The sequence below is a fragment of the Rhamphochromis sp. 'chilingali' genome (genome assembly GCF_963969265.1).
Source record: "Rhamphochromis sp. 'chilingali' genome assembly, chromosome: 5".
NCBI classification, from domain to species: Eukaryota; Metazoa; Chordata; class Actinopteri; order Cichliformes; family Cichlidae; genus Rhamphochromis; species Rhamphochromis sp. 'chilingali'.
In genome coordinates, this window is record NC_137932.1 from 3,127,321 (window position 1) to 3,148,405 (window position 21,085).

Genomic DNA, 21,085 nt, shown 5'->3' on the forward strand with positions numbered 1-21,085 from the left:
CCACTGACCTCCCCTCACACACCCACTACCTTTTAAAGCTCCTGGGCCAATCACACGGCAGAAGTCAGCGAACTGTCAAGGGACACTTGTTACACACCTTTAACACGGACGTCTCCGGGACATTTTCCAGGATGGCACTTTCCAGCCTGCTTCTGAGCCTGGCTGCTCGGGCACTTACGTTTCTCATGGTCATGGTAATTTTGGGCTTTAATTATTTCTTTGAGCTTTTCTTTTTCCAGGGTGGAATGATTGTACAGCATACTACGCTGCTGACTCAATAAGAATTGAGTGCACAAGTTAGAATTTATTTAGGGTTAGGATATATATACATACATTCATAAATGCTTTAATTGGTGGTGAAGTTTCTGCAGTGTACAAGAAAGTTAATTCTGTTCATCTGGACGTAGTGTTTTCAGCTGGAGTGTAGTTGTCACGTCCGGTGTGGCAGACGTGTGGAGTTTGTAGAAAGGACCCAAAAGGCGGCAGCTCTGGTGCAGGTGAGTATTTATTTACAGGAGTGGGTAAAAACAGCAATGGTGGGTGAACATAAAACTGGAAAACCTAAACTGGGCAGAGCTAAGAAAACAAACCTGAACGAAGATGCAGGGAGGTCCGGGGAAATACATAGGGAGACCGAGGGGAAACAACACAGACGAACCAGCAACGACTAAGACAGAAGACACGACTTAAAAACACTCAAAGAACACAGGGAGATTACACACAGGTGGGGGACACAGCTGGGAGTGATTAACGTGACGAGACTAGGGAGGCAAACTGAAAACAGTGCTCGGACTTATATCCAACAATGATGAGACAAACTATAGGACAGAGGTGCAACAACTAGAGTCATGGTGCCACGACAATAACTTGGTCTTAAACACCAAAAAGACCAAGGAGATCATTGTAGATTTCCGGAAGAGGGGCCATAACAACCATCTGCCTCTCTTCATTGGCAGTGAGGCGGTGGAGAGGGTGAGCTGTTTTAAATTCTTGGGGGTAACTGTGACCGAGGACCTGTCCTGGGGCAACCATATCACCTCAGTTGTACGGAAGGCCCAACAGCGCCTCTACTACCTGAGGAGACTGCGGAGCGCACACATTCCCAGATCTCTGATGTTGAACTTCTACAACTGTGCCATCAGCAGCGTTCTGACGTATGGATTTCTAGTGTGGTTCCCCAGCTGCACCAAGGCCGATCAGCAAGCACTCCAGCGGGTGGTGAAGGAAGCTGGCAGAATTAGTGGAACAAGTCTGCCAGAGATCAGTAATATCTTCCCCACTCGCTGTCTGAGGAGGGTGCACAGTATCCTGCGGGACCAACATCACCCTGCGCGCCACATTTTCCATCTGCTGCCCTCAGGGAGAAGGTACAGGTCTATACAGGCCAGAACATCCAGACTGGCCAACAGCCTGTATCCACAGGCTGTGAGGCTCCTGAACTCTCTGCCCCCCTCTCACGGACAATAACCATATCCAACTTCTTAATAGCAATGAACTGGTCTGCATTGGTGCATCATATCTTTATTCTCTTCCCCCTCCTGCCCCCCCCCCCCCTTTCTTAAATAGATAACTATCATATCTGATATCATATCTCACAGTACAATAATATTGAATGGGTTGCATTGTTGTATTTTGTCATGTTTCTCAGGTCTTTGTCTGAATTTCTACGAACATTATTGCTAAGGATTGTCTTATTGCATTGGAGTCACACTGGGTTAAATATGTACACTTGGGTTTTAAGGGGTATTTATTATTTTCTTCTTTTTTTTTGGGTTGTATGGAAGCCCCAAACGCAATTTCATTGTTCTTGACAATGACAATAAATAAATAAATACTAAATACTAACACTCACATAAGACGCAGACCTTCAAAATAAAACAGGAAACACATACACGCAATGACACAACACACAAACTTCACACAGACTGGGGAACACATAGGAACATGAAAATAAAACCCAGAATAATAATAACTACTAAAACAAAACACGGAGTCACAAACTCCGGATCATGACAGTAGTGTATGTAGATATTTGAAGATGTTTGTATAATTTTGACCCACTGTGAAATTAATTTACACTTGTGAAGCCAGTTATATACTGCACAGTCTTTCCACCCCAGAGAAAGAAACGTTCAAAGAAATCATTAAAACATGAATTGACATTCATGCCAATGATTAATATATGTAAACATCTGACCACAAGTAGTTTGTATTTATGTATCCATACATTACTGTTCAAACTAAATGCAACTCAGCAGTAACTTAACATGCTGTGTAGCCATGCTAGCACCAATTTAACTATGATAATAATAAAACCTGCTGTGTGACAATGTAATCTGTTGAGCTCCTGACTTTTACAGAGTTAAAATCATTTGTGTTGCAATCATATTTTGCTATTTTTATTAATTTTCTCAATATCTTTTCAGGTTCTTTGGAAATGGGCTGGTAACAGCACGGGATCATGAGCAGTGGTACAAACAGCGACGCATCATGGACCCTGCGTTCAGCAGCCTGTGAGTTTCATAGTTGCCACATAAAGACACAACAGTCTGTATGATTAACCACTTGTCCAGGGTTGGAAACATCTCCCTTTTTTTTTTCTGTGTAACATTATCCTTTAATGAATTTCTGTGATGGTTTGTTGGGATGTCCTGGATGTGCTGCTTCTCCGTCTAAAGCTATCATACTTCCAGGTATCTGAGAGGTCTAATGGGAACCTTCAATGAGAGGGCAGAGAAACTGATGGATAAACTTGCAGAGCTTGCTGACAATAAAACAGAAGCTAATATGCTCCATCTTGTCAACTGTGTCACTCTGGATGTTATTAGTAAGGTATCATAGTCAGTTTTACAGATGCAACGTGGGGTTTTTTTGTTGTTTTTTTTCATAATTCTGATGAAGGCACAAGCTTTTACGTTTGTTTTAATTTACTGTTAAAAAGTTTCTAAGCGTGTTGTAAGTGTGAGTGCAGGTCCATCCGTGTCTTGATATTTCAGGTTGCCTTCGGGGTGGACTTGGACCTCTTGAAGAATAGTTCACCTTTCCCTAAAGCCATTGAGACATGTCTGAAAGGAATGGTTACCTATGTTAGAGACATATTTTTTGAGGTATTACTTCAGTGTTTGTTGTTATGAAGTATGTCTGCCAACAACATTGTTATCAGGATGCCAGGCTAAACCCTTCAGTCTGCCATTCCAGTACAATCCAAAGAACAGACGAAATGTTAATGAGGTGAGGGAAGCGTGCCGCCTGCTCCGTACAACTGGAGCCAAGTGGATCAGTGAGAGAAAGGCCGCCATGCAAAACGGTGACGAGGTCCCCAAAGACATCCTGACACAAATCATCAAAACTGCAAGCCAAGGTTGGAGTCCCCAAATTTCACATTAGACTAGACTAGAGCAATATTTTATTCTCTTTGTGACGAGACAAAGTGAATAGAACAAATGTGACCCACAGTTTTTGATGCCTTCTCAGTTCGGTGCATGTGGTTTGTAAGTAATGTTGGAAACCAGGAGAAGTTAAATATCGATGTATCTGTCCATTCTCTCCTCATTTCAGAGGAAAACATGACTGAAGAAGATGAAGAATTTATGCTGGACAATTTTGTGACATTTTTCATTGCAGGTGAGTCTCTGTTGTTTCAGCTTTGATGTGTGAAATGCAGCTGGAAGCTCCTTTGTAGCGTCAGACGAAGCTCACTGCACTGAAGAGTGTGTTTTATTTTCAATTTTACACAATGTGGCCACTGTTGTCTGTGAATTTGTATCCTGCTGCTGTGTGCTGCAGTTTAATGTTAATTGTAGAGCATCCTGATATCACCGTTCAAACACGTGTTCACTTAGCATGGACAAAACTGTCCTTTCTTATCCAGAGGGGCTGCATAATATCTGCACACACACACTGTGTCACACAACTCTAGTTCCTGTGTTACTGACAGAGATGGGCAGTAACGCGTTGCTTGTAATGCGTTACTGTAATCCGATTACTTTTTTCAAGTAACGAGTAAAGTAAGGGATTACTATTGCAAAAACGGTAATTAGATTACCGTTACTTTCCCGTAGGAACGCTGCGTTACTGCGTTACTAAAACCGTGATTTATTTTTTTTTGCGAGAATGTCTCATGACACTGACGTAAGCGAGTGCGACGTTCGTGGCAACAGCTGTGTGCATCAACAATGGATCATATATCGAGTGCAGAGAGAGTATGAGCGTGCAGCGTTTAAAGCGTGGAAGTACTGACCTTACTTTGAGTTTGATTCCATAAAAAGTGACAAAAACATTAGTGTGTGGGAAGAAAACTTCTTTTTACAGCGAAAAAAACCCCTAAACTTCCAAACAAGCACCGAGTGCGCAACGACGTAATGGGAAACTCACAGAGAAACTCGCGGATTCTTCCACTGACCGCTGCGGCCCACCTGCACCAGGGTAAACCTCCGCCTACCCCACTCCTGCTTTACAGGTGAAAATAGAGCAACAGGACCGCTGAGTCTTTGACTTTATTTATTTTCTGCTGTGTTTTACTTGCATCTATTTGAAAGACTGAGTGTAAACACAAATTATTTTATGTGCTGGAATGTGCAGAAAATAGGTTTAAATGTTAAACAAATTTCTTCCAGTCAGAGAATGTTGCAGATAATTAAATTTTTGCTTGATGCATAAAGTTAAAAGATTAAAACTAATAAAACAAGTTTTAAAAAGAGACTTTTCCATTTGATTACATTTTGTATGATGGATTATGTAGAAAAAGTAGAATTGGGCTGAAAGATCTATCACTTTATCACCTATTCAGGTTGCAAATCGTGTTTTTAAAAAGTAACTAAGTAACTAAGTAATTAATTACCTTTGAAAATAAGTAATCAGTAAAGTAACGGGATTACTTTTTTGGGGGAAGTAATCAGTAATTAGTTACTGATTACTTTTTTCAAGTAACTTGACCAACACTGGTTACTGACTGTTTGTCTCAAATTCCCCCCCCCCAAAAGAAAAAAATGTGTATATATATTTATTACTCTGTAAAAGATGCATGACAGACCTGACCACGTTTCAACACTTTTCAGCATTTCTTCTTTATTTCGGTTGTCATTTACAACTCGGATGCAGCTTTTAAGCTGTCAGCCAAACACACCAACAACAACTCACCCAAGACACCAGTCCAGACTTAAATGCAGTTGAGGTGTTATGAGCTGATGGCACTCAGGTGTGTCCGCCTTCCCCATAGCCGCGCCACAGACCACGCTCCGCCACATACTCTTTTCAAACTTTGTTTGTGACAAGGACGATAACATTTGCAAATGAATAAAATAGCAATCAAGAAAAAGAAACGTATGATTTATTTTTGTTACATGACGCATTATTGACAAACTGGCAACATTTTAGGCCAAGAAACAACAGCCAATCAACTGGGTTTTTGCATCATGGCGCTTGGAAGACATCCTGAAATACTAGAGAAGTAAGAAGTCAAACAGAACTCAACAATTTACACTTTCTGTTTACAATTTTCTATATTTTTGCATGAATATAACCTGAAACATGATCTGACTGAACCTATAAGGTCCTACAAGTAAAGAAGACTTAAACAAAAGTCTTTGAGATCTTCAGAAAGCTTCTTGCCGTGACACACTTGTTGTACAGTCAGTCTGATAGATCCAGTTCTTACAATCAGTGTGTGCCTCAGATCTGACTGTCAACCCGTTGTGTGAAAACAACTTCTTCTAATTTGATCCATCAAAATATCAAACATCAAAAATATTCCCAATCCTGAGATTATATAAATCTCAAGCCCACAGACATTTATGTAGATGTGCATTTTTCTCTATAAAAAATGTAGTTTTACATCTGTTTCTACATATTTACTCCTATGACCTGTGTTAACCTCTAAAGATGACTAAGGTAATATTTCTGCAGTTATAACTGTGTAATATATAGAGTGAATTTTTGGTTTTCTAAATTATATTTTTATTTCTTAGAGCAAAGAAAGAGGTCGATGATGTCATTGGGATGAAACGTGACATAAGCTATGACGACTTAGGAGAGCTGGTCTACCTGTCACAGGCAGTGATGCCGGTAACGCGTTGCTTAGTAACGCGTTACTCCGAATATGACCCCTTTTTCAGTAACGACTAATCTAACGCGTTACTATTTCCATAACAGTAGTCAGATTAAAGTTACTTGTCCAAACCACTGTGCGTTACTATTTTTTTTTAAGCAAAAAGATTTGGTTTTTTCTTTTCGTCTCAGCGGATGACAAACGCATACGTGTCGTGAAACGTCACATAAGCGACAGGTCACGTTTCCCGCTCACAAGCAGCCAGCGACGTAAAAAAGTGTAAACAACAATGGAGGGAGAGAGATGTTCGTTCTTTAGCTGGAAATATGGTCACTATTTTGAGTTTCTGTCAACTAAAGATTTAAATATTAAGGTTCGTTGTACACTCTGTGTTGGCGAAAAAGTGTTATCTACCTTCAAAAACACTACGTCAAACTTAAAGAAACATTTGGAGTCGCAGCACAGCACAGTCAAACTCACAGAGAGAGTCCCACCAAGTGGTCCGAAGCAGAGAGCCGTGACTTCCGCAGAAGGTCCTACACCCCCCAAACAACAAAAGTTGGACTTTGGTGCAAAACCAGTAAGTGATGAAGAATTGAAGAAGTTGGTCGCGCAGTATATTGTAGAAGAAATGCTACCTATAAACACTGTTGACTCGCCCTCGTTTCGTGCCATAATAAAAAAGATCCCTACTTCTGTTAATGCCGAGCTGCCTCACCGAACGACTTTTACTTCTTACTTGGAGAAGGAGTTTACAGAAATGGAGAGAAATTTGAAGGCCACACTGAATGAGATTGACTTTGTTTCAACTACTGCGGATATTTGGACTGCTAACAACAGAAGCTATATGGGAGTAACGCTCCACTGGATCAGTAGAACCACATTAGAGCGTCACAAGGTTGCATTAGCATGTAGGCGAATTCGTGGTAGACACACGTATGATGTCATTGGTACAGAAATCGAAAACATCCACTCCTCTTATGGATTACTCAACAAAGTAGTTGCAACAGTTACTGATAATGGATCCAACTTTGTTAAGGCGTTTCAAGTTTATCATCCTGTCACGGAGTCCGATGATGAGACGGAGGAGGAAGAGTCCAGCCCCAAAGACGATGATGTCACTTTTTCTGATCTGTCAGAAATCCTCTCGGCTGAGAATGAAAGTGATGGTCAGCTGTCTCTTCCCCCGCACCGCAGGTGTGCTTCGCACACCATCAACATAATTTGCACACGTGATGTGGAGAAACATTTAACAACCAATGCAGAGAGCAGGGCTGTGTATAGGAGCAGCACAGCAAAATGCACAGCTCTTTGGACCAAATCGAGTAGATCTACACTTGCATCAGAAACAGTGGAAGAAATCAGCAAAAGAAAGCTCCTAATACCAACATCCACAAGGTGGAATTCCTTTTTTGATGCTGTAAAGAGAATTGCAGAAATCCCCATGGGTGAGCTGAATACTCTGTGCACAAAGCTAGGACTGAAGTGCTTCAAAGATCAAGAATACCAGTTCCTGCATGAGTACTGCATGGCCATGAAACCTCTGACTGCAGCACTGGACATTTTACAAGGCGACTGTCCATATGGAACTTTACTACCAACACTTGAAGTTCTGATGCAGAAGACCCAGGCTGTGAAAGATGACCTCTCCAGGATGACTGCAGGCCTTCCAGATGCCATTGTACAGGTACGCTCTATCTTGAAATTAGTCAGATTTTTTGCTTCATACAATTCACAAACATGGAACAGAATATTAATTATCATTGAAAAATAAGATTAAAACAATTAAAATGTTTACAAGTAACCTAAAACAAAATTAATCCATAATACTGATCTCATATTAGGCATGGTTTGCAAATAATTCAATAACATAGGCATAAAAATATCAATTATGTTTTTTAGGCTATTCAGACTCGTTTCGCCGGTGTGCTGGATGACAAAGATGCCCTTCTTGCAGCTGCCAGTTGTCCAAAATTCAAACTCCGATGGCTGAGAGATGCAGGAAGGAGGGAGCGAGTAAAACAGCTTCTGACAGCAGAGTGTTGCACCACTGCTCCTCTGGCAAAAAACCCTGCCAGTGTGCCCAGTGCTACTACATCTAGCAGCCAAGGTGAGATGGACTTTTTCACTTTTGAGGCAGAGCCAGAGGAGGAGACCTATTCTGCAGAAAAAGAAGTCATGGACTACCTGATGTCAGGCTACGACCTTCAGATTCTGCATAAATTTTCAAGCATAAAGACAATTTTTTTAAAGTATAACACTCCAACCCCATCAAGTGCTCCTGTGGAGCGACTTTTTAGTCTGGGAGGTTTGGTGCTCACGCCTAAAAGAAATCGACTTTCTGACAAAAGGTTTGAGAAGCTTCTGTTAATGAGGTACAACCACTGGTTTACTCGCTCCACTCTACTGTTTCCCCCATAACATGCGATGACAACATATACTGAAAAAACAGAGAATGGGGAATCCAATTTAAATAACTATTTACAAGTAATTGAATTAAGTTTATCAAAGTCACTTAATAAACTTATTAAAGTTTTCAAGTTGATTAACTTAAAACAATTACCTGCAAGGAAGTAAGGCAATTTAAGTTGGACCTGCAGTCTCTTTTTTTTTTTTTTTCATAAGATTAGTCCAAAGTTACAAAAGCGGACAATAGTGCTTACATGTGGATGGTATAAAAAGTATCTTAAGGGAAGTCAAGAAAGACTCTTTGTTTGTTTGTTTGTTTTTTTATAAAAAGTATTTATGTTAAGTGAAGTAACAAGACTGTCTTTATTTTCATACAAACAAGTATTTCTGTCAGGAAAAAAGTTTTAAGTTCAACTTCAAATGTCAGGAGATATATTGTTGACATTACTGTTAAAATACACTTCCAATAAAGTGAGTATTGGCAAAATCGGTTGATGTTTTTATGTTGAGGCAGTGGGGAGTGTTATTGGCAGCTTCTGAAAGTAACTAATAAAGTAACTAGTAATCTAACTTAGTTACTTTAAAAAATAAAGTAATCAGTAAAGTAACTAAGTTACTTTTGGAAGGAGTAATCAGTAGTCCGTAATATATTACTTTTTCAAAGTAACTGTGGCAACACTGGTCACAGGTACATGTGGTAAATTTAGTTATTCATTTATTTATTTTAATAACTCACCCAAAGTGTGCACTTCTCATTGTAACCTTCCTTCAGGTGTTAAAAGAGACTCTAAGAATTTACCCCCCAGCTCCAGGCACGTCTCGTGATGTTGCTGAAGACATGGTGATTGACAGTATCCACATACCCGGGGGATTTAGCGTTGTTGTGAGTCATTTTCTTTTTAATATGTTTGTAAGTCTAAATGATAACTACATACTAAAGACAACAAATATATGAAGCAAGATATATGGAGTTATGTAGCGAAGAAAAAAAGATAATTAACTCTAAATATGTTTTATAGATTCCTGAAAGTAGCCACTGTTAACTTTGTTGACAGCGCTGTAAACTCTTGGCCTTCTCTCAATAAGCTTCATGATGTAGTCACCTGTTAGCTGATTGGTTCTCGCCATTATATGAATTCTAAGTAAAGAAAGTCTGTCAGTCAGTCCGGAAAATTGCTAAAACTTTGAATGTGTCCCCAAGTGCATTCACAGAAACCATCAAGCGCTACAATGAAACTGGCTCACTTGAGGAGCGCACCAGGAAAGACCAAGAGTCTCAATTTAGTATTCTAAATTGGAGGCACACTGAACCAGCATGGCTAACACAGCATCCTGCAGTGCCATGCCATCCCATCCAGTTTTTGTTTAGTTGGACCATCATTTATTTTTCAACAGGACAATGACCCCAAACACACCTCCAGGCTGTGTAAGGGCTGTTTGACCAAGAAGGAGAGGGATGGAGGGCTGCGTCAGATGGCCTGGCCTCCACAGTCACCTGACCAATGGAGATGGTTTGGGATGAGATGGACCGCAGAGTGAAGGCAAGAGAGTCAACAAGTGCTCAGCATCTCTGGGAACTCCTTCAAGACTGTTGGAAAAACATTTCAGGCGATGACTTCAAGAAGCTCATCGAGAGAATGCCAAGAGTGCAAAGGGTGGCTATTTGGAAGAATCTAAAATATAAAACATGTTTTGAGTTCTTTCGCACTTTTTTGTTTATTACATAATTCCATATGAGTTCATTCAAAGTTTTAATGCGTTCAGTGAAAATCTGCAATGTAAATACTCATGAAAAAAACAGAAAAAAACATTGAATAAGAAAAGTGTCCAAACCTTTGACTGGTAGTGTATGTATAAACTGTCACAAAGTTGTCAGAAAAACATAAAATTAATACTAGTCTTTTGTCTGGTCAAGTACCTAGGGAATTTAAGCATGCAGTCATACATCCTTTACTTAAGAAACCAGGCTTAGACAGTTCAGTCATATCAAATTTTAGACCCATCTCTAAGCTTCCCTTTCTTAGTAAGATTCTGGAAAGGATTGTTTATACTCAGTTGATGGACTACTTGAATGACTCTAAATTGTCAGAAATCTTTCAGTCCGGCTTTAAGCCATTCCACAGCACGGAGACAGCCCTCGTAAAAGTTATGAATGACATCCTGATAGCGACAGACCGTGGTAAATATGCAGTGCTGGTCTTGTTGGACATGACAGCTGCATTTGACACTGTGGATCACGATTTGCTGATCTCCCACTTACAGCACTGTGTGGGAATTACTGGTTCGGCACTTTTGTGGTTAAAGTCCTATCTTTTAAATAGGACATTTTGTGTTAAGTTGGGGTCGGCTTCATCCTCTGTGGCTTTGGGGTGTTCCACAGGGATCTATTCTTGGGCCGTTATTGTTTTCATTGTACCTCTTGCCTCTTGGCGCGATTTTCCGAAAGTATAAAGTGCCATTCCATCTATACGCAGATGACTGCCAGCTCTATTTACCTTTTAGTCATTCTGATAGTCTCCCAACTGGACCTCTGCTTGACTGCCTTACTGATGTCAAAGCATGGATGGCAAAAAACTTTTTAAATTTTAATGATCGGAAGACAGAAGCAATTTTATTTGGCCCAAATCGTTCTTCTCATACTCTGGATGTTGATCTTGCAGCTTTGACTTCCCAACTAAAGAGTTCGATCACAAATCTCGGAGTTAAAATTGATTCTGCACTCACCTTTGATGACCATGTAAACGGGGTGGTAAAATCAGCATTTTATCACCTCAGACGTTTATCAAAGGTTAAGCCCTTTCTTTCCAAGCGTGACTTGGAAAGCGTTATTCATGCCTTTATTACCTCACGTTTAGATTATTGTAATTCTCTTTTAACAGGGGTTGGGCAGGGCACTTTGTCACGCTTGCAATTAGTGCAAAATGCTGCGGCACGATTTTTAACTGGCAGAAGAAAATTTGATCACATCACTCCGATTTTGGCCTCTTTACACTGGCTTCCAATTGAATTCAGGATCCGTTTTAAAGTCCTTTTATTGGCTTTTAAATCTCTAAATGGTCTGGCACCTGTTTATTTGTCTGACTTGTTGAAGCCCCACGTCCCCACTCGTTCCCTTCGGTCAGCTGAGCAGTTGCTGCTTTCGGTCCCAAAGTCACGGCTGAAACTTAGAGGAGACCGAGCGTTCTCTGTTGCCGCGCCGATGCTTTGGAATAACCTTCCTCTCCATATTAGACAGGCTGCATCAGTGCCAGTTTTTAAGTCTTTATTAAAAACCTATTTTTATTCCCTGGCTTTTAACTCCGTGGGTAACTGACATTTTTATTGTTTTTTAACTTTATTGCTATGTTTGGTTTTATTATTATGTGCATATTAGTAGTGTACAGCACTTTGGTCTACCAGGTGTGTTTTTAAAGTGCTATATAAATAAATAAATGATGATGATGATGATAAAAAATGAGGTCTTATTCAAGCAATTACAAATACATTTATGGTTAAAATGTAAAATTAAATCTTCTCATATTTAGTTCAACTCCTATGTGAGCGGGAGACTGGAGAGATTCTTCAAGGATCCACTGAGATTTGATCCAGAGAGATTTCACCCAGATGCTCCCAAGTAAGAAACACACTGTTTCACCATGCTGAAACAGTGTGTTTAATGTTTAAACATAATGTTTAAACATTAAACATTATGTTTAATATTTGCACACACTTTATTATCTCAGACTAAATGAGTGAAACGGTTCACAGTAACTGAGGCTGTCTCTCGTCTGTTCAACAAGGCCTTATTACTGCTACTACCCCTTTGCCCTCGGTCCTCGCTCGTGTCTGGGACAGAACTTTGCTCAGGTGAGGATGACAGCGTAAGTCAACATGAAGACCCGCTCACCTATAAACACACTGACTCATCTCTGTGGGCGCTGTTGTGTTTTTTAGATGGAGGCTAAAGTGGTGATGGCCAAACTGCTCCAGAGGTTTGACTTCACTCTCGTCCCGGGACAGACCTTTGACATCCTGGATGCTGGCACACTCAGACCAAAGAGTGAAGTGTTGTGCACTTTGAGTCACAGGGATTACAAAAATAAAGGATCTTAAAGGACTTTACATAAAAAGTGGTCTATTTTTGGTCCCTGAGATATATTAATATAGGGAAAAAGAAAGTACAGCTTCAACACTATGTCTCAGTTTTGCTACATGATTTAGAAATGCTTCTTTAGTAACTGAAATCAGCACAACTCTTTGAGTCTAAATTGTAGAAATAAATGTGTAAGAAGATCCTTGTCAAGAACAGAATGGATTTTCTCTTTTTAAAATTTTATTTTACTGAGGACTTTTTGTTTTTGTTGCTGTTTTTGTTTTTACAATAACAAAAACCCTAAACTTTCTGTAGTAGATGTTGAAAAATAGAAACTTTTCTGTCCTTAAATTGTTTACTTACTACTGAATTTCATTGCCGTAATATTAATGGCCGTGGGCCAATTTGGCCCCCGGGCCTCATGTTTGACACCTCTGGTTTAAAGGGTAAAACTGATTTGATTTTTATTCCTGTCTAAAACTTGTGATTTAAAAAAAAAAAAAAAGAATTTAAAGAAAAAATTGTGTCATGTATGAACTACACTGTAAATTCATATGAAATGAATGTAATCATGCTTATGTCTTCATTATGATAATATATATGGTAACATCATGGGGAGTGCTGGTATAATAACGTTTGCACTTAGCATTTTAATCTTGCACAAAATCATCACATAGTTTGATGTGACTTTTTTTAATAACCAGTGAGCAAAGGAACCTTTTGTGCCTGCATAGCATCCAAGATTTTCATAAAAGTGCTGCATGTTATGAAAATGAAAATAAATTTTGAGATCCCACAGAATTTTTTTTTGTTTAAGTCTGCATGCTTCCAAGATGCTGTGCCATCCTGCTACAAATCACATCATCCCAGCGCCAAAGAAACCCTCAGTCACCTGCTTAAGTGACTATAGCCTTGACATGATGACACGATTGTTCCACAGATTTTTGTATACTGTGAATACAACAGCCGTGGGTCTGATCCAGGACAGCGATGAGAGATAGTGGAGCTTTTCACAGTGTGGATCAGCAACAACAACTTTCTCCTGAATGTGAATGAAACCAAGAAACTGGTGACTGACTACAGGAAGAAACCCCTCGTTCAGACTGCTCTACATCAACGACACCGCAGCAGAGAGCATGGAGCACATGAACTTCCTGGGAGTTGATGTGATGTATGGTCTGTCCCTGCACACCACCTCACTGATCAAGAAAGGCTGAAAAGGTCACATCTGAGTCCAGATGTTCTCACCACCTCCTAAAGAGGCACCGCTGAGAGTGTGCTGACAAGCAGCATATCTCTAGCATGAGAACGAGGACAAGTGGAGCCACCCTGCCATCTATTTAGGGCCTGGCCCAACAACGCTGCAAAAACCTTATCAGGGACACCTCACACCCCGACCACGGTCTGTTCTCACTCCTGCTTTCAGGCAGACAGTAACGTAGAGGTGCAGGTCATTGCAGTTCTGTGGAAGCTTCTTTGCAACCACCATCAGACTGTTGCACAGCTCAAACAGCTGCTATTTTGTAGATTATTATACTCTACAAATCTGTCAAGAAGGAATTTCCAGTGCAATCAGCTCATCGGCTCTCTTGTGCAATAATTGAATCATTTTTATTTGTGTTTTCAAATATGCAGCACTGTTTTTTGTTATTTTACATTTATTTATGTCTCACACTTGCCTCTTTTTAAACATTGCAATGAGGTTTTTTGTGTTTTTATTTGAGCTCATGCCACATATTTTTGTTCTGCATCGCTTTCCTGAGGTAGTGCTGAATGACAGTAAAATGAGTTTTGAACCCTGAATCCCTCTGAGTCAGTCTTGAGACCCCTGAAGTAACCAGCGTGATGGAGAACTGCTACTTTTCTTCTTCTTCTTTTTTTTTAACTTGGCCTAAACTATAAACAAGTACTTTGATGGTGGGTTTCTGGGCAAAGGCTGAGGGAATGGAGAGACTTGCAGAAGGAATGAGAGAAATGGAGAGGACCAGGGGTGCAAAAAATAAAATGAAAACTGTAAATGCTATAATTTTCTACTTTTTTAGGCAGGCATGTATGCGCTTTTCTTAAATTGATATATTCCTTTTAACAGGATGAGCTAGATGACGTCACACAGGTTAAGAACACGCTCCATCAGGCCATGGAAAAACACTATTATCTACAGTTGTCGGCCCAGTGGGAAGCACACATTGTGAGAATGGCTCATTTCAAATGCATTTACTGCTGTGTTGCAGGAGCATGCCCTAGTGTAGTGACGAGGACCCTAAAACTAGAGAAAAGTCAGTCAGGAAAGATGAGGAGAGAGAAATGGACTGTATCCTTCACCCATTGTGGGGGTTGTCTTTCTGTTGCCTCTCCAGCGCACCTGTTCCCACTTCCATTTATTCCATAGCAGGTGACATGGAGACACAATCAGAGGTGCAGTACTATTTGTTTGAGCACCAGAGCACAGCTATTGTTGGAGCTGAGAGGAAGAAGAAGTAATTTGACAGCTTTGATCATTCGGTGTGTCTCTGTACACTGTCCTGCTTGAAGTGTGCTTTAGCAAGGAATTAATTAGAGTACATGTTTAAATATCCTACTTCCTCATTTTGAGGGAAAAAAAGTGGTTTCTATTTTCTGAATGAGTGATTTATATCCTTGAAAGTTACCTGACCTTGTGCCACAGTGCAATGATCAAGTGTTGCATTAACTGCTAGTCTTGGAGTGCTTGATGAACAGCTCATTGTTTACGCAGCAGTGGGTGGATCTGCATGTTTGATTTTGGCACAGATTTTACGCTGGATGCCCTTCTTGACACAACCTTCCTACTAAGAGTACATCAGCTTGTGACCCCCTGAGGCCCCTTTGTGTCGCCTTGTGGGACCTTTTGCGGCGTTATCTGCAGCGGACTTCCTAACAGAAAGGACAACCATCAGGATGGCAGTTTTCAGCACACTTCTGACTTTGGCACTTCAGGCTCTTACATTTCTCTTCTTTCTGCTTATCGTTGCGTTTCTTGCATACTGCTTGTACGTAAAACACATTCATATGAAATATGACCACGTACCCGGCCCACCGAGGGACAGGTAGGTAAAGTTGTTGGGTAAAACACTTGTGCTGACATTATGTGCGACTGATCTTGTTAATTTAAAGCTCTTCTCCCCAGTTTTCTCCTCGGACATTCACCAACGTTTTCAAGGATATTAAAAAATGGTGGAAATGTACATGAACAATTCCTAGAGTGGTAAGTTAAGTACAAACTATGTTTTTGTGCAGTTGAAAATAGCATTTCAGTGTCAATGATGTTTAAGTGTATCATTTAAATGACAGCATGTCGTTTACAGGGCAGAGGAGTATGGGCCTGTGTGCAGGATAAATGCTCTTCATTATGTTCTAGTGTCTGTGTCATATCCAGAAGCAACAAAGGTAAATCCCTCAGTTAACTTCAGAGTGTGAAATAATGAAGTTTGTTTTGTATCAAAAAGCATAACTCTCGATAAAATTGGCACGAAGTCCTCTTTCTGTTAAATGCTTTTCTGTCGTTTTGCTTCTGGCTTCAGGTAATCTTGATGTCCTCAAAGTACTCCAAGGATGCATTTTCTTACAAGAGACTTTCCAACCTGTTTGGTCAGAGGTAACACTGACTTATCAGTCTGCTTCATTCGCTTTTAATTTTTATAAGGATGCACTAATTCAAAAGCAGAGTTAGTAATAAAGACCTGGGTTTAAATCCAACATCTGTCCCGGCCTTTCTGCGTGGGGGTTGCATGTTCTCCATGTGTTTGCTTGGGTTCTGTCTGAGCACAGGTTAGATTAACAGGATGGTGACCTGTCCAGGGTAAATAACACGCTAACCCCCCCCCCCCCCCCCCCCCCCCCCACCACCACACGCACTTTTTTGAGTTTGGTAAGGCTGATATGAGCAGATACCAGTGTGCGACTTGCGTTCATTTACCAATATTTAGTGGTAGACGTGAGCTTTGTGATGCTGTGGTTCAATTCCTTTTACTAAGATTAAAACGGATATAATACTATCCTGTAATCTCAGTTTAACAAAGTAAAAATCAGCTGACAAATCCAAACTGTTTAAACCCTTATTTTTTTTCAAATTTGTGAAAAAGTATTTTGTCAACTGTCTTCTTTGAAGGCTCTTAGGCAATGGGCTGGTAACAGCACGGGATCATGAGCAGTGGTACAAACAGCGCCGCATCATGGACCCTGCGTTCAGCAGCCTGTGAGTTTCAGTTATCACAAAAACACACAACGGTCTCCTTGATTAACCACTTGTTCAGGGTTGGAAACATTTCCCTTTTTTCTGTTGAACATTATCCTTTAATGAATTTCTGTGATGGTTTGTTGGGATGTCCTGGATGTGCTGCTTCTCTGTCTAAAGCTATCATTACTTCCAGGTATCTGAGAGGTCTAATGGGAACCTTCAATGAGAGGGCAGAGAAACTGATGGATAAACTTGCAGAGCTTGCTGACAATAAAACAGAAGCTAATATGCTCCATCTTGTCAACTGTGTCACTCTGGATGTTATTGCTAAGGTTTTATATTACAGTCAATTTTACAGTTTCTACAGGGTGAGTGTGTGTATACTTATATATTTTTTCTTGATAAATTTCAGGTTGCCTTTGGGGTGGACTTGGACCTCTTGAAGAATAGTTCACCTTTCCCTAAAGCCATTGAGACATGTCTGAAAGGAATGGTTACCTATATTAGAGACATATTTTTTGAGGTATTTGAGATGTAGATTCTTTTTTGTTTAGTATGAAGTATGTTTGACAAAAGCCTTGTTAACAGTGTGACATGTTAAATTGTTCAATCTGCAATTCCAGTTCAATCCAAAGAACAGATCATATATTAATGAGGTGAGGGAAGCGTGCCGCCTGCTCCGTACAACTGGAGCTCAGTGGATCCACGAGAGGAAGATCGCCATTGAAAACGGTGACGAGGTTCCCAAGGACATCCTGACACAAATCATCAAAACTGCCAACCAAGGTTGTAGCCCCTAAATCTGACATTTGATTAGACTGGATAAGAGCGATATTATAGATTCTTTGTGGTGGGAAAGAACAGATTTTAAACTGCTATCAATATTACACAAAGAGTAAAGAAATACAATGAAGATGAATGAAAAGACATCGCATTGTCAGCGTGAGGGACGGCGCCATGCTGCATGGCAGCCTGCTGCAGTAGCTCTTGTGTTTTTGTTTGTTTGCTTAATCACTTACTCAGTTATTCTTAATTCTTAGTAAGTTTACTAGTAGTAGTATTTCAGCTGCTGGAACAAAAGAATCTCTAAAATATGCAATAAATTAAATATTTATCATCCTACCATCGTATTAGCCATGGAGGTTTTTGTTTATGAATGGAGGCAGAATATAAATACCTGACTGATAATTTTAAAATGCGGGGTAAGTACAGGACAGACAAAGAAATCAAATATTAATTAACATGTCAATGTTCTTATTTCAGAGAAAAGCATGACTGAGGAAGATGACCAGTTTATGTTGGACAATTTGGTGACATTCATCATTGCTGGTGAGTTTCTATTTCAGCTTTAATGTTTAAAATGCTGTGTGACAGACCCGTCCCTCCTCCAGTGACGGGCTCCTGCAGCTCGCATAGTTACGTCATGGTCACAATCTTTAGTGTGAATTTTTATATAATTGTATTTATTGGCAAGTTTTGCTCCAGTTATTCACAACATGCATATAATGCACACGAACATAAATTACTGACTAAATGAGCTGTGTACATTACAAAAGACTGTATATAAAAGATGGAAATTCAAGGAAGCGTTGTCATTCTCATCGCATGTTTACATTAGTTGCAACGATTTTATGTACCCACGGTCCCGGTTTTCCATTAACAAGTAATAAAATGGTATCAAATACTAGTAAACTATACAAGTAAGAGAAGTGCAGCAACCTGAGTAACAGTATGGAGTATAGATATAAATATTTTAGCAGCAAAGTATCCGTAGTGATTAAGGCGCTACAGTTGCAGTTTCTCGTCCATTATGTACCGAGAAGTCTCACAGCTTCTGGAATGAAGCCTGTTCTCAGTCTGGAGGTTTTGCATGTAATGCTCCTCAGCCTCCTGCCTGAGGGAGTGGGACAAAGAGTGTGCTGGGTGAGTGGGGTCCTTCATGATACAGGTGCCCCTCTTCCTGCATCAGGTGTATATTTCTGTGATGGTTGGTAGGCTGCCTCTGACAACTCTGTGCAGCCTTCACCTCCCTCTGTAGTTTTCCTCTCTGCCACAGTGCAGTTTCTGTGCCACACGTTGATGCCGGAGCACAGAACACTCTCCACCGCACTTCTGTAAAAGGAGATGTGGACTGAGCTCAAGTCTCTCACACCTCAACCGCCTCAGGAAGCAGAGCCTCTGGTGTGCCTTCCTGATCAGACAGGAAGTGTTGTTTTTCCAGGTGCATACCCAGGTACTTGTAGCTGAGTACTGAGTACTACTTCAACTGTAGTACACAGTACACACACACACACACACACACACAGGTCCCTCCTGAAGTCCACAATAATGTCCTTGGTGGTCTTCCCATTTAAGCAGAGTGTTTTTCCTGCACCAATCCTCCAAGTGCTCCACCTCCTTCCTGTTGCCAGTCTCATCGTTGTTTGTGATGCATCCGCAAACCTTAGTTTGACAGCCAGGGTGGTTTGGTGAGCAGTCATATGTAAGAATCGTGAACAGGAGGAGTCCTAGCACACAGCCCTGAGGGGAGCCAGTGCTGAGGAGCATGGAAGATGAGGAGACATTGTGGATCCTCACAGACTGCGGCCTGTTGGTCATGAAGTCCAGAACCCAGTTGGTCCATAAAGACTAATAGTCTCTAGGTCTCAAAAGTGACAAATGTATTGCAGTGCCTTAAAGCTACATTGTTTATGTTGTCTTTGTATAGACATGTATTTATGGTGTCTTTGGTCTTTTCCTCATGAATGTCCAGTGTTCTTGTTTACGCTGACTGACCTCTAGTTTCAAAACTGCTAAGCAATTGAAAAACAGCAGCGTGCTTCATATATAGTTTGTTGGAACTGCTTTCACTTGATTTTTTCAATCAAAAGATTTGTGTCGATATTAAGAATACAAACGCTCGGGTGAGTTGGTTCATTTTAAGGTGGTATTGTGATTCGATTTTAAAGCATTTGTGCTATTTCAGGCCAAGAAACGACAGCCAATCAGCTGGCGTTTTGCATCATGGAACTCGGAAGACATCCTGATATACTGGAAAGGTAAGAACTCAAAATATAGCAGACATCAGTTTCCATTAGAACAAGTGAACTTTGGTTTCTTATGGAGTTTTCTCATTTCTCAGAGCGAAGAAAGAAGTGGACGATGTTATTGGGATGAAACGTGAAATAAGCTACGATGACCTGGGCAAGTTGGTCTACCTGTCACAGGTACATGTGGCAATTTGAAAATTGTGGTAATGTTTTTAGTGTGAATCCATGAGATTAAAAATCAAAGTTTGTCAACTAACAATCAAAGGCTGCATCTCGTGTGTTATGACACAAGACCAGTTTACAGGCAGGGATAGCTCAGTAGTCAGTGGCTGCCCACTGCTTCACTGGGTTAAATGCAGACTAACACATACACATTACACGTATTCCTTGTAATCTTCCCCCAGGTGTTAAAAGAGACTCTGAGAATGTACCCCACAGCTCCGGGCACATCTCGTCATATTGCTGAAGACATGGTGATTGATGGGATCCACATACCTGGAGGATTTGTTGCTCTTGTAAGTTGTGAAGATTTTAAATATGTTTTAATACCTTTTGGTTTGAAGATGGGTGTGTGTATGCTTCTAATCATTTACTCAAACAGAACCCAAACAGCCCCCCCACCAGCTTAAGTCCTTTAAAAAAAAAAAGTTACCTGGAATCGAGAAATAATAAACTGTTCTAATGTTTAGTTCAGCTCCTATGCGAGTGGGAGACTGGAGAGATTCTTCAAGGATCCACTGAGATTTGATCCAGACAGATTTCACCCAGATGCTCCCAAGTAAGAAACACACTGTTTCACCATGCTGACATGTTTTATTCTTGTTTTCGGTCATTATTACCTAATGAGAAAAATGGTTCACAGTAACTGAGGCTGTCTCTTGTCTGTTCAACAAGGCCTTATTACTGCTACTACCCTTTTTCCCTCGGTCCTCGTGCGTGCCTAGGAAAGAACTTTGCTCAGGTGAGAATGGCTAAATAATGTGAAGACCCGCTCACCTATAAACACACTGACTCATCTCTGTGGGCGCTGTTGTGTTTTTTAGATGGAGGCTAAAGTGGTGATGGCCAAACTGCTCCAGAGGTTTGACTTCACTCTCGTCCCGGGACAGACCTTTGACATCCTGGATGCTGGCACACTCAGACCAAAGAGTGGAGTGTTGTGCACTTTGATTCACAGGGATTAAAAAAAAAATAAAATAAGGCAACATCACACAAGTGGTAGTAGACCATAGAAGAAAAATGGGTTACTCTTTACTAATGTAAACAAAAACAAATCTAAAAGCATTAATGTGATTGTAATTTGATATAATAAATCTATTTTTATTATAATAATA

General features: G+C 40.4%; 2 protein-coding genes across 5 annotated transcripts; both read left to right on the plus strand.

Moving 5' to 3' along the window:
* The first annotated feature begins 6,064 nt into the window (after nt 1-6,064).
* On the plus strand, nt 6,065-13,235 carry LOC308397146 (cholesterol 24-hydroxylase-like). Of its 4 annotated transcripts, XM_080882912.1 has the most exons (5): nt 6,065-7,733; nt 7,949-9,338; nt 11,980-12,068; nt 12,235-12,301; nt 12,389-13,235. In XM_080882912.1, exons 2-5 carry the CDS (start codon nt 9,294-9,296, stop codon nt 12,545-12,547), a joined length of 360 nt encoding a protein of 119 aa, XP_080739038.1. In that variant the 5' UTR covers nt 6,065-7,733; nt 7,949-9,293; the 3' UTR covers nt 12,548-13,235. The 4 variants fall into 4 exon arrangements, with proteins under 4 accessions (XP_080739038.1, XP_080739037.1, XP_080739036.1 ...); XM_080882911.1 differs by lacking the exons at nt 7,949-9,338; nt 11,980-12,068; nt 12,235-12,301; nt 12,389-13,235 and adding an exon at nt 9,657-9,716; XM_080882910.1 differs by lacking the exons at nt 11,980-12,068; nt 12,235-12,301; nt 12,389-13,235 and having other exon boundaries at nt 8,004-9,254.
* Nucleotides 13,236-15,002: 1,767 nt separating this feature from the next.
* Nucleotides 15,003-20,986, plus strand: LOC308397148 (cholesterol 24-hydroxylase-like). Its single transcript, XM_080882915.1, has 15 exons — nt 15,003-15,592; nt 15,673-15,750; nt 15,851-15,932; nt 16,067-16,140; nt 16,654-16,740; nt 16,916-17,054; nt 17,135-17,245; nt 17,346-17,508; nt 17,986-18,051; nt 19,688-19,760; nt 19,844-19,928; nt 20,156-20,266; nt 20,441-20,529; nt 20,646-20,712; nt 20,795-20,986. Exons 1-15 carry the CDS (start codon nt 15,444-15,446, stop codon nt 20,933-20,935), a joined length of 1,515 nt encoding a protein of 504 aa, XP_080739041.1. The 5' UTR covers nt 15,003-15,443; the 3' UTR covers nt 20,936-20,986.
* Nucleotides 20,987-21,085: the final 99 nt, after the last annotated feature.